Source organism: Filicampus tigris, chromosome 12, assembly GCF_054856515.1.
Source record: "Filicampus tigris isolate MCC_2025a chromosome 12, RoL_Ftig_1.0, whole genome shotgun sequence".
In the NCBI taxonomy this organism is placed as follows: Eukaryota; Metazoa; Chordata; class Actinopteri; order Syngnathiformes; family Syngnathidae; genus Filicampus; species Filicampus tigris.
This window is the reverse complement of record NC_141228.1, coordinates 24,060,466-24,078,342: the sequence shown is the minus strand read 5'-3', so window position 1 is coordinate 24,078,342 and position 17,877 is coordinate 24,060,466. Positions and strand designations below refer to the sequence as shown.

At 47.8% G+C, this 17,877-nt stretch overlaps 1 protein-coding gene across 1 annotated transcript in view; it reads right to left on the bottom strand.

The window, feature by feature from the left end:
* gmds (GDP-mannose 4,6-dehydratase) overlaps nucleotides 1-17,877 on the bottom strand; it is a 69,521-nt gene that overhangs the window by 48,830 nt on the left and 2,814 nt on the right. Inside the window, exons 2-6 of the mRNA XM_086048414.1 lie at nucleotides 15,733-15,777; nucleotides 14,752-14,839; nucleotides 13,518-13,627; nucleotides 4,501-4,693; nucleotides 2,927-3,031 (exon numbers count right to left, since the gene is read on the bottom strand). Coding sequence (XP_085904540.1) covers nucleotides 2,927-3,031; nucleotides 4,501-4,693; nucleotides 13,518-13,627; nucleotides 14,752-14,839; nucleotides 15,733-15,777 — 541 coding nt within the window. The remainder of the gene's footprint in view (nucleotides 1-2,926; nucleotides 3,032-4,500; nucleotides 4,694-13,517; nucleotides 13,628-14,751; nucleotides 14,840-15,732; nucleotides 15,778-17,877) is intronic.

Below are 17,877 nucleotides of genomic sequence, written 5' to 3'. Positions count from 1 at the left end.
GAGATCAGATGTTGAGGCTATTATGATAGATCCAAAGAAATTGTTCTGTTGAACAAACTAAAATACCCCAAAAATGGTTCATGTCTTTATGCACTGCAGGCCTTTGATGCGTCCTAAAAAAGAAGCCTGAAGTTAGCAGGGTGCCCTCATCGCTTTGAGCGGCTCGGTACTGCTGCAGCACGTACTCACTCACTCACTCACTCACTCACTCACTCACTCAGCAAGAATTGTGGTTACCGTGGCAACCCAGGAAAACAAATGGATGCTGACAACACAACAGAAAGGAGTGAAGCGCAAAAGTATTCAGATCTTGACACACCTGAAAGGGAGGCAACAAATCTTTCATGAAATTTCAACTTTGGGGATTAACCTCGATCAAAGCAAAAAGAGGAAGCCAGAGCTCCTGGGCACTGAGCAGCGGCGAAACCAGAGACACAGCACAGACTATGATCATGTCACATTCGGTTAAATATCATTTCAAACTCATCTTACAGCATTGTCCTAATGATCTGAATTTGAAAAAAAATACAAAAAAAATAAATAAAAATTACCGGTCATGTGAGCAACGGCGCATGCGCTTGCGGCAAAGACTCTCCGTAACTTCTCCGAACAACCCAGGCTTGTATCAGCCCCTCCCCGAAACACAAAGCTTGTCTGACTTCAGCCAACTGTCTCGACACCAAATACTGTTGTCTGACTTCAGCCAACTGTCTCGACACCAAATACTGCACGGCTTTCACACCATCTTGCGGCATCTTCAGAAAGAGCACCAAAACCTCCACTCGGGTTCAGCCTATAAATATGATTTGACGTACACTGGTCACTATTTTGTATCCAGCTCCTACTAATCGCTCTCTTCAGGATCAGCGCGGCATGTTTGATATGGTTAACAATTATTACAAAGAGAGACAGGTCAACGGATGCAAACTTTTATTTGTTTTGCTTCATGCGGCATTTGGTTATTTTTGTCTCGCACATTGTCCAGCCTGAATCTTTGGATGCAAATCAATGGAGACTGGCTGTTTATTAGTTGAACAGTCAGGTGTTCATTAGGCTGCTAAGTGAAACCAGACGCACATTCCTGCGTGGATTCATCACCCGTGTCGTGCAAAAGACGGAGATGGTCATGGAAAGACGCTCCCAGGGAAAGACGCTCCCAGGGAAAGGCGCTCCCAGGAAAAGCCGCTCATCTTTACTCTGCAGCCTTTTCCTCAAAGCGTCAGGAGGGCTGATGGAAGCAGCAGAATGAAGTATGAAGTCAACGAAAGCGTTGTGTCATCTAGCAAGTTACAGAAAAATGCATCCAAATAGGGAGGAGCTTCATCATGCAACGAGACAATGAGCCAAACCGCACTGGCAACACAACGTGGTAGGAGCTGAAAAGGCGGGGAAAGCGCAAGTTGTTTGGCCGGCCAAGTCGCTCACCGGACCTTCACCCGACGGAGCGTGCATTTGACCTCCCGAAGAGGAGAAAGCGCCAGAAACAAACAAGGAGGCCCGGAGAAGCGTCTCAAGTGAAGAATGCAACAGGGTGTCCGGTCAAGTCGAAGGCCGGCAGGCTGCGCGTCATCCGCGAGGTCAGCGTCAAACCGTCGACGGCTTTCGCTCGGCAACTTCATTTGATCACGTCCGTTCCGGTACTTTTGCTGACTTGAAAGGGGGTGCCTTCAAACAAAGGCCGCCCTGCCCTAAAATCTGGAATTCTCAACTTTTCTCTCATATTCACGCTCTGCTTCGAAACACAAATGTCTTGGGTATACAACCCGAAAGAGGAACCGACCTTGCCGTTTCATTACTTTTGGAGGGGAAATTTCCTATTGTTGTCGTTGCCGTTCTACACTGCATAGGCGGTGCGAGCGACCAGGTGTGGGGAGGCTTGACGCCAGCGCTGTCACCCACTGGGTGCGGTTCCTCAAGTGTCGGTCGGCTTCATGATTACCACCGTCACGGAGACGGATCCAAACAGTCTTCATTCGTCAGCGAAAAACATTGTTGCCAATGACTCTCCAATGGCTTCATGGCAACAGTCACCGGTCGATAGCGGGCAACCTTCCCGCACACGGATGCGGCCAATGTTTGATTGGAAAACGACAGATCAATGAACATGTCAAACTACTTGACTATTAATCCTGGTAAGGAAATGGGGGGATACAATAGGGCATATTTGACTGATCACAGTTCCAAGCAAAGCAATCGAACTGGAATACTCTTCAATCATCTTGCATTTAAGGAATGATTTTGTCTACCCTGCCAACATCACCGAATGGGAGCAGGCAGCCAGGTCATTTCCAGTACGGCGGCTCCCTTGCAATTGACTGTTATGCAATTCATTGTTTCATCTGAAAACACAACCATTGGCCAGGCCGGTTTCGTATTATCCGACAAGACAATACAAGACAAGACAAACACGCAGACGCGAGAGTGGTTGTGGTGACATTTTGAATATGTGCGCTATGCCCCGAGGTTTGCAGGCACTGGTTGAACCTGATTTACACGCCAGCAGCGTGAGCCAAAATGAATAGCACATGGCTTGATCCCAAGCAGTGCGCCCGGGTCAACCGCTCAGGTGTTTATGATTTCAAAGGCCCGATGAAGGCCCTGACAAGGAACCCAAGCAAGGTCAGAGGTTAGCCAGTAAAAGCTAATGGCTTAGCACAAAAAGATAGGAGGTGTGGGAACCCGCATCGTTTACAGCCTGCCCGGCAAGCTGACTGTCTTCGCCGCGTAATCGCCGCGCAATCGAGTGTTGCGTTCGTCACCACACCAAACAATGAGCACACGCACGCTATTACAATAAACTATTCTATTCTATTCTATTCGCGCGTGTTTACATGCATTCGAGGAGCAGTCCAATTTGGAGGTTTGCTCAGATCATTTTTATATCATCGGCACATGAGACGCGTATTTGCCAGTTGTGCGCTCTTACCTCTCCTCGGGCTCTCGTGGTTAAAGAGGATTCCGTTGACAGCAAACATGTTGTAGGCCTCTCTGAAGTTCACCACAATCCAGTAGGCATACAACTTAGCGGCACCTTTAGGAGTCACAGTGACGACACAGAACAAAAAAAGGACACAACTGTTACTTTATCATTGTATTTTACATCCTGTGTTTGCGCTATTTAAAATCAGATGCCGTAGGCAGTTTGTGGCCCATTTTGGTGGCCACGTGGACTTGACTTCAGCTGACGCTGACCAACGCACAAGTTCACTAAACAGACTTTGCCAATCAACATCATTCAAAGCGGCGCCTGTACAGAGCACGATCCTCAGATAAAAACTCTCCCACGGACGACCGGGGCCGTTCGCTGCCCGAGGCATTCTTTCCCCAAACGCAAAAGAGCTTTGGAAATCCGCTGGACTTCAAGACAAAAGGTCCCAAAAAAGAGCATTTGAGGTCAGGGCAGTGCGTCTGCGGATGTCGGTTGAGGCCGCCTCGTGCAAGACACTTTGGCAAGCTGGAACTCAGATGATCAGATCCACACACGTTTGTTGTCGTTTGGGGGGCAATGAATGCCAAATATTGGCGTTAAGTTGATGTCTGTGGATTTCCATTGAAGCATCTGACCATTTCTGATCTGTGCTTTCATCGACGCTAATTGTGAACGACAACTCCGTTTGTTGTCATTGTGATTGCCGTAAGCGCTTTTGGAATAGTGTATCGCACTGTCAATGCAAATGGAGATCCTAACGAATGAAAAGAGATGCCAATGGCCATTTTCCATCAATGAACACTCTCAACCCATTTCAAGACCTGACAGAGTTGGATAAACGTCGGCAACAAGCTTCTTGTGTTCCTGGACAACGATGAGTGCTTAGTGTTGGCGCTTCGCAACTTGAGTTGCCTATTTGGTATTGCCGATCAGCCAATTCTGATCAACTTGCTGCAGGACCAGGTGGGAATATGAAGTCACTTTTGCAAAATTCAATTCGGAGCTGGATTGCCGGAATGTGTCTGAAGCAATTCCATTCCATCAAATAGGTCGCCGTTTTCAATACTCCCGATGCTTTATTCATCCCACGTTACCGAAAAAATGAGGTCAATTACGACTTGCCCCGGCAACGGCGACCCGCACCGTGTTGCTGCGTACACCGGAAGTGATGAGAGGTCTCCATGGCAACCCCATCCCCTTCCGAAGGTGAACTCAATTGACAGGCAGACGTCATGATCGAGTGTTGACAAAGGGGGGGGGGGTGTCGGTGAGTCGGCATTTACACAACTGAGAACATGAAAGTGGATGGCTTCCGCGCGTGAATTTTCCCTGCTGGAAATGAGTGCTGAGGAACGTGAATATAAAGGTGTCTTTGTTTCAGGGAGAGCCGCTCCAGTCTTCGATTCGACATTTGGCCTCAGGTTGTGCGGAGAGCGAAAAAGCTGCCCGCGCGGCCAATCTCTCAGAGGAGCAGCGCACATGCATTGTTGTGTGTGTGAAGATGGCCACCATAGTGAGGCACCCGACTCCCGTCAAAAGACATGAATGCACATTGGCAGCCGACGCATTACCGTAAGGCGAACGAGGGTAAAAGGGCGTGGTCTCCGTCTGCGGGATTTCCTGGACTTTGCCGTACAGCTCGCTAGTGGAGGCCTGATAAAACTTGACGCTGTTGGTCAAGCCGCACGTCTTGATGGCATCCAAAAGACGAAGCGTGCCCACGCCATCCACATTAGCCGTGTACTCCGCCAATTCAAAGGAGATCTAAGGAAGAGACCAAAACAAGGCTCAAAAAAGAAAAAGAAAAAGAAAAGGCAGCAACAACAAAAAACTAAATCACGTTTCAGCACATTCGAAGCGTACAACTTTTGACAAACCAAATAAATACATAAACAAGCCTGCGCGATATACTGTATGCGGTCAGCACATCCATCAGCCTCACAGTCAAAAGTTCTCAAAACCTGGGTTTGGACATTCCTGTGTGGAGTTTTGACGTTTTCCCTCTGTGTGGACTTCAACAACGCTTGAAGGCAAATTGAGTCCAAGTTACAAATGGATGCGCACATTCAGGGAGAGTGTGTACGGCCGCCGCCTCGAGTTTCTGTCTGCGCTTGTCAACGCGCCGGGTCGGTTGAAGCCAAGGCACACGATCGGCCATGACGGTTAAAAGCCTTTCTGCTTAGTGGTCACCACACCGGGAGCAAAAGGGGGCGGGCCCGAGGGGCTTGAGTGCTTCGCCATCAGCACTGCGCACACAGCCAAATAAAGACGCCTTATTTGGGGGAACCAAGAACACTGGGTCTCTCTGTACTAGCACGACTCGCAAGCTCGCTCACGCGCGCACGCACGCACGCACAGACGCACACGCACGCGTTCGATCAGTCAGAATCGCTGTCTCGCTCAGCATAATTGCACGTAGCACCAATTCTCCTTTGAAATAATAGAGGGCCATCAAAAGCTTTTTGCACCCTTACTAATTGATTTTGCATATTTATCACACATTACTGTTTGGACTCATCAAGCCATGTTAATGTCACAAAGAGAACCCAAGTAAATACAAAATACAAAACACTGATGCCAAAATGGATCATCACCTCTCAGGAGCATTGTGATTATTTTTATTTAATTTTTGGGGGGAATATTTTCACGTGACAAACTACTGACCCTTTTTTTTGTTTTTATTTTATTTTTGATTTATTCAATACAATATCTTGGCATTATATTGTTTAATATATAATCGTGTAGTGCCAGCTTTATTTACAGAAAAGCTAAAAAAAAAAAAAAATGGTTTTATGGTCATTTAGAAAAGCTGAATTGATTTTATAAATAGTCAAATAAGATGTGATGTAATTTTGAGAACATTTACTGAGCCGATTCACCGACATGTCAAATGGCCGCAGTGTAGCGCCAACTAGCGTCAAGGAAGACTTAGGTGATGTCAGATTTATTGATTTTTTTTTGCTTTAAGTATCACTGGCTGATATCGGCAGCCTTCACAAGTATGCAAAACCTTGAAATAAGGCCGGTATACTCATCCATCCCTAATAGAAAATGAACATGTTATATTATCAATATGACATACGGGGCCAGTAATTCCCTTGTCAGTCATAAACAAAAAATGGGGGGATTTAACTGAGGCTCTATTTGTGTAATGGCCTCATAATAAGCCCCTTGGCCCCCCCTCGGTCTTTCGTCTTCTCCTGCAGCAAAGTCACCGCTCGCTTCCCCTGAAAGTCATCCAACATCATGCAGGATCATCATTGTGTCGAGCACACACTTTTCTCCCAAAAGATTTTCCAGCATCATGGAGGTTCACGCGCACAAATCGCACAAGTGCGAAAGGCAGCCGAGAGCCAGAACGCCTTGACAACTGCAACTGCAGCAAATTGCCAGCACGCTTCCATCGTCGGCCATCGCGGAGCCGAGGTGTGACATCGGCAGAGTGCGCGCGCGCATGCTGTGGAGCGGCCCCTCGGTCGACCTGGTAGATTTGGTTCTGTTCTGGGAAGTCAGCCGGCCGCTGTCAACATCGGGGGTCCCGAGCACACAACATCTTCCCTCCCCAAAAAGTCAGCCCTTTAGAAGGTTCAAAATGTTCACGGCACGCGTGCGGCATTTGGGAGTTTTATTACTTCCTGACAGATACATTCCCCCCCAAAAATCTACACTGACTTCTAGTCACTGTGTTGAAAGAAACGTTTGCGTTTGAAAAAAAAGAAACGAGTGGGGAGAAAATACAGAAGTAGCTCCAGTCTTTGACAAAAGACAATTTTAGACCAGAAATTCATTTCCAGACCCGACGACTAACGCTACAGTTTTTTTTCGATTCACCATCTTTTTCTTGGAGACCCGCAAATGACTTATTTTCAACATATTAACGACGAGAAGTGCTTGAGGCCGCCGTTCTGCCGTGAAACTCTGAATGCTAAACATGAATTTTACAACTTGCGTTCATCCTGCGTTGGGAATGCAAAATTTGCACACGAGTCGCTTCAAGCCGTCAGGTCTGTTTCGAATAATCCCAACGATCAGCATTATTGAGTCGTGTCCGGAAATACCGACGCAATTGCCATCTTTTTGCCTCTAACACCAGCAGAATGGATTTGCAATGAAATGAGCGCGATGTGCTTCAACTGCAGTGCTTCAGCTTCACCTTGAGGATGTTGACGACATCCAAATCTGGCGAGCGGCGCAGCGATTACAGCGGTTTGCACGGATGCCACCGGAAAGGCCTTGGAGGCTCCATCACGTATTGATCAGCTGACAAAAGCAGCACCATGAATACCGGAGTGTTTCGGGCCGTACCTGCTCAGACTCAGTCAAATGCTTCACAACTCATTGGAGGTGACGGACGATAACACAAAGGCAGATTGCGAAAGCAACCGAGACCTTTTTCAAGGCAAACAATTGGAATGTTTTGCAACGGCCATGTCAATCCTGAATCCCGTTGAGCAAGCATTTGACATGCCAAAGTGAACCTGGCGGGAAATGGCAGCAAGAACAACCAGGAACCGAAGAGGCGGGCCGGGGATGAAATCCAGCACCCGATGTGATGTCTATACGGCCCACACTTCAGGCTGTGATTGAGCGCAGACAATTTCCAACGACAATTCCCAACACCCTTGGCCTGATTTGGATAAAAAAAAAGGAGTGTTTGTTCAAATGGCGTGCTGTCGGTTGCCGCACACAGAAACGCCAACAGCACACTCTGGGAAAAAAACAAGTGATGGCAGAGACTCTCCTCCAGTTCCATCTTGTTTTGAACCGGGGCACTCCAACATCATGAGTCTTCTGTACATGCCCACGCGCACACACACTGTGAAAGTGCACGGTTTTTCGCGCCGGTTATCGACACACACGTGAAAAGAATGCTGGCGAGAGTGGGCGGGAGTGAACGGACGTGTTAAACTACGACTTCACTCAGGTGCCTAACGCAGACCGAGGCATGCTCGCACTTTCTCCACAGCATTGTCGAGTCGGCCCAAATCGGAGTTCAAGTACAATTTATTCATCATAGTCAGACAAGCGAACGAAAAAAAGAAAAAAGAAAGGGTTGGACAATAGAGTGGATATTGTGACATTTTCTAGTATTGTTATCTATCCGCACTATCACTGGCTGACATCAAACTATGCGCTGTTGCACGCTTGCTGACAAGTTGGACGATTTAACGTGATGTGAATCTTGATGTTATTCTAACACTGCATATCTGTTTGCAACAACTGCTGCTTTGTGCGGCTTTTTCATTTCTTTTTTTTTTTTTTTTGGGAACACTCTGCACTGTCAATAATGTGGCAGATTTGCGTTACTTTGTTTTAATAAACCAAGTGCAGAAAAAAGGCACCTTATATTTTCACCAACGCATGCGGGCCAAAACTGGATGAGGAGGACATTTGTCATAAAAATGTCTTAACGGGCAAAATTTCAAATCTGAAACCTTCATTTTGCACAATTTGTTGTTCGGCTTGTCACTGCACTGTAATCGGACACACCTGGGAAACAAATGCCTTTTAGGCCAGTTCAACAGGGGGAGATATGACTAGCGAGTTACAACTACGATGGCGCATATGACGAGCTAGGTGACTTGAGCATGGCCGTTGTGTCGCTGTGACCTTTGCTCCTGGCCGGGCATCTTCTGTTCGTCGTTGATTTCAGTTAAGGCCAGAGAGTCACACGTCGTCACACGTCATCACACGGGCTAGGCAGAGTCTGGGGGAGGGGCTTAGACTTCTTCCGCAATGTCGGAGAAAAGGCTCCGTGGCCGTGGATCCGGCCTTCTGGCATCCATTAAATAGTTCCACTGAGAAGATGCAGTCCTCTGTTAGTTACTATTAGCGTAGCGAGCATTAAAGGTAAACGACCCGGGCAAAGGTTCCCCCAGAACCTTTCGTAGTCGAAGAAGAAAAACCACGAGACGGTTCCCGAAAGCTTCACTGCGCTCACTGGGTCAGCTGCCGGCGTTTCGCCGGAGGTCAAGAGCAGCTCTGTGCTACTTATGCGAGAACGGCGAGCTATTCGCAGGCCTATGCAGACGTTTCTGGATTCTGGAGAGAAAAAAAACAAATCATACTCGCTAAACGGAACCGGAAGCCGAATTGAATTCACTTCTGTTCCGCTTACATGAGAAAATACAGTTTCAACGTGTTGTTCCAGGCAATGCTGGAGTCCGTATCCAGCCATTACTTTCACCGATTCGAATTGTTTGTCTCAGTGTACAGGCCGGTTCACCGCCATGAGTGTGCATGCAGCTGCAGCAGCTACGGTGATGAGCAAATACAAGTCAAACACATGGCACAGTGGCTACGACCGAGACCAAAGAGGACATGGCAGGCGAGCACGCACGTGGTGGTGAAACGCAGCCGCAGCAGAAAAATGACGTCGGGGCAGGTAGGCCCAGTTGAAGATCGCCCGCCTGCCTGTCAAATTCACAATGTGTGCCGTCAAGTGTGGAAAGTCCCCGTCTGGCTTCAAGCACCATACTCCCACGGCCTTGTTTTTTGTCTTTTCGCTCTTCTTTTTGGAATGCATCACCTGAAGCGAAGGACTCCCCAACTGCATTCATGTTTACTTTCTCGGAAGGAGCAGATTTTCTCGTCACGGGCCACGCGTGTTGTTTGCGATTCCAATTCACTTCGATTGGGCGTTCCTACTGCTGGTAGGATGGCCCAGCAAATTGAGAATTCAAGATCAACAAAGCTGTCCAATCCTTGTCGATTACTACATTACTACCGAGTCGCTGTACACTCGCCCGAGTTGTGTGCGGGCGGCGTGGAATCGGTTCCCGCTCAGTGACGCTCGGTGACGCTGTGTGCGTGCGCGGGCCTTGCGACTGGCCAGTTGGGCCAGGTCGACCAGTTCAGGGTGTAGCCCGCCTTTCGCCCATAGTCAGCCGGGAAAGGTTCCAGCACCTCCCCGCGACCCTGCACAGGATAAGCGGTGTGGAAGATGACACGCACACACACACACGTGTACTACTGTACATGAGAACGGGGGTTGGAATGTGGCCTCGAACCAATGCAGCACGGCGAGGGAGCCAAAGGAAATGCCCTACAGCCAGTTTCAGCTATGGAGGGAAAGACTTTCTCTCCGCCACAAAGGACAGCAGAGAAGCTTTTCCTTCCTTCCACCTCTCATAGCACAACGGTGCAAAGAGAAAGCAACATTTCCTGGAGGAGGTACTTGCCAACAACTGCAAGGTGACCACCGAAGAGTGGACACTCAATATACAGTATGCACGACTACAAACGGGCAAAACAGTGACAGAAGCTCCAAAACCGCTATTTACGGCTGCGGTGTGGACAGACGACAAAATCTGCACTTGATTGACGGATAACGATCCACCCGGGGGAGACACATGAAGGAAGAACTTGAGCTGACCCACACTATCCCACGGTCCAAAAGCAACCTGCTTTAACCGCAAGCGCAACCTCTGGCTGCCCAGCTGTTTGCTCCAGAGAACATATTTTACACGCGCGCACGCACGCACGCACGCACACGCATGCAAATGCACGCAGAGCAGGGGATTTTGAAGTCAGAGGACTGCAGGGACCGAATTGAAGAGAAATGCTAAACAAAAAGTCAATTAGGAAGTGACAGGATGAGCGCGCGCTAGTGATTTGTGTCGCCAAGGATCGTGTCCAACGCTCGGCCTCGGACGAATAGTTGAGCGGGCCAACTTTGCGAGTCTGACCACAACCGGCCCGGCCCGGCCCGGCCCGGGTCGGCTTACAGGTTTCCCGCGTGGGAGCGGATACCCACGCGGGCTCACAGAGAGCCATTCAAAGACTTGCATAGGAAATCGCTTCCACTCCAGCGATACCTTAGACTTCATCTACATAATTCCCAAAAACAGATCCTGCAACTCACTTCCTGTCTGGATGAGACGGAGGAAAAGCTGGGCCCAGGAAAGGTACTGCATATTTGTGTTGCTTTACAAAAGGGTTGTTTGTAATGGCGGGGCAACTTGAAGCAGCTTCTCCAGTCTTGCACATGACAGAGGCAAGAAGAAGGAGACTAAAGGGAGACATGCGCCTGGTCACTACATTCCAGGCAAAAAAATGCACTTTATCCTTCTCATTATCATTATTATTATGACTTCTATTACCGTTATTAGCGTCATGATTAAACGACTGTTTTTAGAATCTTTTTATTATATTGCTATATCCAAATAAAACCTATCGTGGAAAATGACAGAGCTAAAATATAATAATGTATCACTTAGAAGGGGAACACCAAATCTTTGCGAAGGATTTCTGCTCACACTGAAAGTTTGCAACGGTTCCTTATTCCCTGCACCTCGACTAAAGTCCCAGTTCCAGGTGTGTTTTTGCAAAATGGAGCCAGGCTCGGATGATTCTCTTTCTAAGATGAGGCTTCTGGCTTGACACCCCACTCTTTACCTAAGAAAAAGACGATTGTCGTCACATGTACTACGGAGCCAGTACTTGCCAGATATCGCCGCAGCGTCGACCAGTTTTCTCCTCGTCATTTCATCGGTTTTTAAGAGATGTCGTTTAGCTTTTGGGAATTTCACTCGTGTGTCATATTTTATTCGACTTGTGTCGTGGCGAAGAAGCAGCAGAGTGTAAAGGAAAAGCTTTTGATTTCCCGCTCCATCTTTGTCGCTACCCTCAGCAGCCGCGGGGCGAGACTCAAGAACAAGCTGACGGGTACGGGCAGCCCAATCGCGGGCGCCCAGGCTCACCCTTAGAGATCGGTTCAGAAGCTCGGTCATCCGGGAGGGGCTCAGCGTTGCTTTTAACGGCCAGTCGCACGTTTTCATCAACAAGCGCAAAAGAGAGCACCAAGTGAGTGAACGGAACCTGCAGGAGGCTTTGTCCTCAGAAGGCTTATCAGCGCGATCTGCCATCATTTTCCTAAATACCGCATACGCCGCCGCAGCAGCAGAGTTGGGCTTCTCAGAAAAGACTACCCATGTATTATAATCTACAGTTTTAAGATGATTGCAATAACCTTTGCCAAGTTAACACCGTTTTCTTTCAGCAACACAGAGAGCAGTGTTGTAATTGTGTTTTTGGGTGTCTTGGGTTTGCTGAGCTCAGGTCCCAAGGGAGTCAGCTACAATGGCTTAATGCTGCCATCTATATGTGAAACCACAAGCGAGCAGTTTATTTCGGTTCATACAATACGGCAGGCACGTTTAGAAACTGAGCCTCGATTTGAGAAAAACGGCTTTTGGCAAGTGCTACGACGCATTGTCTCGATGTGTTGACTTAAGGCTCCACAGCAAGCCACACTCAGCCATTAGGACATGTGCATCTCTGTCCAACACTTGCACTTGCATTTGCTTGAAAAAAAGAACGAGAAGTGAGTCCCAATTGTGAGCCGCAAAGGGCAACCGCAAACAATACGTTCCTTGACTCTCAATAGGGAAAGTGCAGACATGTTTCCCTTGGCACCAAAGAGCCGATTCTCAAGCTAAAGTTCATTCTCAACATCTGTAGGCCAGCGACTTGGCCTAACCTTTTCTTAAAGGGGTCGGCCCCTCTGACTGGCCGCTCAACACGCAAGCGGCCGTGAAAATGGATTGACGGACATTAGGAAGAGACGCCTCTTTCTAAAGTCCGTCCGTCCGTCCGTTTGCTATAGCCGTGAGTGGGTCTCAACTGTTGCCATTGACACTATGCTGCGACCCACATTGATGAAAGCCTCAATTACAAACTAGCGTCAAAGGGGATTCCCAGTCATGCGGAGGAGAGCGATGCCTCTGGCAAGACACAGATGTCGTCTGGGTGACTGATCTTTTCCTCTGTGATGACACACTCCAGTGGGAGCAAAGAGAAATCCTCCACGCCACTTGTGCCGTCAGTTCCAGGAAACGGTACACTCGGTTGTTCGGAGGGTTAGGTGTTAGTGGTGACTGGCTGCTGGTATGAAAACAAACATCGAAGAGGTGAACAGGGAAGTCCAGTTGTGCTTTTTTCCAACACGATCTTTGCTGGCCAGGGAAAGGGTTGGAGGACAGCCTGAACACCAAACCATGTGATGCGAGTCGTCACGCTAGCAGTCATTGGGAAGAGTTTTCCCCACTTGGCTCTGCTAGTCTGGATCCAAGCGCTGGTTGATTAAGCAACTGATGCGTCTCAGTCCTGTCCAGAAATTGCTTCTTGGTATTGGATTTCTTGCCGTAGCCAAATCAACTATAAATGCGTGCTCGTCACAAATGGCCGCATGGCACCCGACCAGCCGTCCACACAATTTACACTGTGCGCATAATAAACGCGGTTTTCTTTGCATACATGTTTGCTAAGTGGCCAATCTGTAGAATTGAATCAAGTGTATCAAAAGGCTCCATAAAAAGTGCTGCCATTGCAAAGAGAGAACAATGGCGTTTTAAATGACACTGACAGAGAAACGTGAAACCAGTAACGCCTGCTTGTAGACAACCACCAATCAACTCAAATGCAGCTGCTTCTTTCTTGGCCAACATCTTAGCACCCCACATAAATTGTTTTTCTTTCAAAAATCCCGCACTTGGCGGAGGGGATTACATTGGTCAAAATGCCACATCATAATAAGCAATATGTTCATATGAGCTACCGGGAGAAAGAGATAAAATGATGCTGCTACCTTGACGTGACTCTGAGCACCCAGGTTGTAGATTTCCGTAGGTTTGACTTGGTTAATGATCTTCACCAGACACGTGCTATCGGTCAGGTCACCATAGTGCAGCTTCATATCTGACAAAAAAAAGCAACATATCCACATTAAAGCAAACCTGTGCAAATTATTCCGTATCCAAGGAATTGTTTTCACTCAATCACGTTGGAGGATTTTCAAACACGAACTGCCAATTTATGGTCATCGCACAGCATCTCAATTAGATTTAAGACTTAAGACTTTGAATTGGCAACTCCAAAACCCTTTATTTGGTTTGGGGTTTTTTTCCCCCCCCCCATTCAGATTTGGACTTGCTGCTATGTCCGGGTCATTGTTTCGCTTGAGCTTGATGGCACAAACCGATGGCTGGATTGTAGGATTTTCTGGTGGACGGCACAATTAATTGTTCCATTCATAATAGCATGCCATCCATGTCATCCAGGTCCCGTGGTAATGAAGCAGCCCCAGACAATCCCATTGCCACCACTGCGTTTGACTGTTGTTGCCCTGAAAGTCTCTCATCGGTGCCATTTCCCCCAGCGTCTTTTGATGGTTGGGTCATGAACACGGACCTTAACCGAGGCCAGTGAGGCCTGCGCTCCTTTGGTTGTCTTTCCGGGTTCTTGTGCCACCTTCGGGAAAGGCTCACCGCTGTTGTCGGTGTACTGTGGTTCGCTGTGCGCATGTTTTGGTTTCAGACTGAAAGACCTCTATTATCGGAAAAAACAGCAGAAACAGGACGCAAGAAAAAAAACATGACCGGCACATGCTTGACTGGATAGAGGGGCATGAAGGTTAGCCTCGTGTCGCCGGCCTCGACAAGACCGATGGCCGCTAGCCTTAGTAGAGTCAAACAAGCGGCTGCAAAACAATGGAACGGTGACGAGGAACAAGGGTGGCTACACAAAGCGACGCTTCATCGCCAGATGATGATGTCCAACAATGTGCGGACAACAACTGTGATGTGGGAACGCATGATCGAGACGAATTCAACGTAACGCTTCGTTTAAACGATTCATTTCGTTTTCTGCCGCATTTGTCCGACTCAACGGTCCTACGTAAGAAAGAGACCTCCTCAATGCTGAGGCACAGAGCGAGGCATGGAAAAGAAGTCAAAGATTCACCTGCAGTCACCTTTTTACAACTTGCTTGTGGTTGCTATGTCATTCATGTTGAACACAAAGAGCAGGAAAAAGAGACTTACTGCCTTCAGTATGTGTCTGCGGGTTCTGGTAAAGATGTTCGATGCGTCCAGTGTTGAAGGAACTGGAACGCCTCAAAATGCCGTGAACCTGAGGACGTACAAGACGCGATGAAGGCAGAACTTTGTGGAAGGGAGCAGCTGAAAAGAGAAACTGAGGGAAATCTATGCAAAGGGCCAGGAAAAATCATGTTTAGCGTCTTTTATTCGCATGGAAGTGGAGTTAACTCAAATCGACGTCAGCCAAAAGAACCCCCCCGATTGGGTTGCGTAATGCAGGTTAAAGGCTGGGGGTGGGGGAGGTGGATATCTGCAAAAGGAAGATAACAGCCCCTGACGCCAGCGAGGGCCATTTGTGGAAGTAGCGCATGCCCCAAATGAACCTCCGAAGTTGACTGCGTGTGCACTTCCTGCTTGCCTATACGCTCCATCACTCTTTCATGTTTTCACGCCTGCACGTCTGGCCTTCAACCTCAGCATCAGCGTTATGTAACATTTGGCGCTTCAAATCAACAGGTTCTTCTTTCTGCTGCTTGAAGCCAATTTGCCCACCTCAAGTACAACAGCAACTTTGTTGTCAGTGTTAGCGTAGCGCATTGATATACGGAAAGGGATTAGGTCATAGACTACTCTCACGACTACTCTCATACACTAAATTAGGGTTGTGCGATATTGGATGCAACGTGACGTGCGATATGGGTGTTGAATATTTAATATTTGCAATATTTAACATGTACCTGGACAAAGGAGATTTTTATTATCTAACTACTCTTTATGACCTGCCATATCACATTAAACATTTGCCCATCACTTGTTGACGTCCACGCAAAGAAAAGAAAAGCAAAATAAGCGAACCACCCTCACTGTGAATCCAAAACAACCGAATCGCTCATTTGTAAAATGAAATGAGCAAAGTAAGAAAGTAAACAAACTCAAGTTCAACTCAAACAAAAAGGCTTGAGCCTGGCTTTCGTTCTTTCTTACCTCATATCTTTTGGAGAGCAGAAACTCCGCCAGGTATGACCCATCCTAGAAACGACAGGATAAGATGACAAATGGCAATCGATACACTCAATGCTCGTTGTACGTACGTACTTAAATCGTTGTGCGCAACCATTTTTACTCGCTATTTTATTCATTTATATATTATTGATTTTGTTTGCACTTATCATTTACACACTGCTGTGTGCTGTTGTAACGTGTGAATTTCCAATGCAATTTGTTTATGAAGCACATTTAAAAACAACCTAAAGAGTTGACTAAAGTGCTGTACATGAGTCAAATATAGCATCAAGAACATCAAACGAAGATCACAGAACCAGAAAATAAAATGGAATAAAATGAGATCAAATCAATGAATACAACCACACCCTGCCAGCTATCATAAAGTGTCTGAAAACGCCAAGGAGAACAAATGGGGTTTTTTCAGCCAAAAGTTACAGAAGTCACCGAGCGCCAAGTTGTTGATTTATGCCGATGATCTTACTTCTGTGTACAATAATGACTTTTGACACTTTTGGGGGGCTTGTTTGAGTTTTTATGTACCGTAGGATTAAATCAAAGTGAAGCGAGTAGTCCCCGACTATGGCACAACATGGCTCAGGATGGCCCGGCATCAAAAAGCCTTCGATGCTACATTAGGCCTGCGGAACAGGCAGAGCTCCCTCCCTTGAAGCGACTTGGATCGCCACCGTCCGGAAAAGGTAAAGTGCACTCCCGAGATCTTGCAGGCCCGCATAGGATCGATGGTGTTCCATGTGCGTATTCACGGGTGAAAGAGTGAACCCCGTCTCGTTCCCGTCATCCATTTAACTCATCGTCTTTTTTCCATCCTCAGACTTTCCAACCGCACATTCTGCGACACTGGGGAACATTCGGAGCCAGTCGTGGCATTTCTCCCTCAAGCCCGCTCGCATATGTGCACGTATACAAACGCACTCTTGGGCAGGAAGTCCGGGTCTGGCAAGTCACACAAGGCAAAAAAGGCCTGTAGATGCAATGAAAAGTCGAAGCTCTCCCGACCAGCATGATGGATGTTGAGTCACCGGTAGCTCCTGCTTCTGGAGAGACCGCACCACATAAGGGCCAAGTCCGCCATTGACTTGGACTAAGGCGGAGACGGTCAAACTTCATCTCTGGACTTAGTTGAGGGTGAGCTACTTTAAGAGTCCATCGTCGAGCGCAACGCACCGCACACAGACGACACACTTTTTTGCTACTCTTGCGAGGTAAAAAGGGATCCCCTCCTGCGAATAAGACGTTTTTGTCATTTCAACTAGCATTGGTCTCAACTGTTGTGAACGCGGGAGCCGCATTTTCCCCCCAATCGCGACCCATTGTCAAAACAAAGAACGTTGATCAAATACAAACTAGCCGTTGGTTACAGTGTGTGTTTGAAAACATGGACATCACATTGTCAAACATGACGCGCCTCACAGCACGTTCTTAAGAAATACGATGAACATGACAAATGCATGCACAAAAGTGTACATTTTGGCACTGATCCCTCGGTTTGAAGAAAGGGCGACATCCATAGTCGGGAAATAAAGCGCATCAGCGAGCTCTGCGGGAGCCTGATGACGAGCCTGATCATTTGAACCAGCTGCATGCGTTGGAGGAGGGAAACATAAGACACGCAGAATAGTGGCACTGGAGGACCGGAGTTTGACACCTGCGCTCTCCGAGGTCCGCATGCGCACACGCTGTCAAAAGGTGGAAGCGAATGCGCAACCTGCAGCTGCAACGAGCCGACGGGGAGAAAAGTCCAGGTAGGCCGCACTCAGCGCCGGTGCAGCGGCTGTCATGCTTTCCTCCCTCCGTGCCAGGGTCGAAGCGTTCCATGCCAGACCAATATGGAAAAAAATGCCTGAAGAGCTGCAGCTCTGTTTCAAAACAAGCAGCTCCTTTAAAGCCGCATTAGCCCATCAACCCTGGCCTCACCTCACTGTTTCCTGTTATGCAGAGTTGACTATTGGCGTGGACACACAAACACGCATGAGCCGTTCCAGGCTCACCTGCCACCACCAGACCAAACAACTAAATACACCCTGTGACAATTTCATTTCTTCTTTTTTTGCAGTTACGACAATCCAAATCATTATTTTTCTTTGCGGAGCACTTTTGCGAATC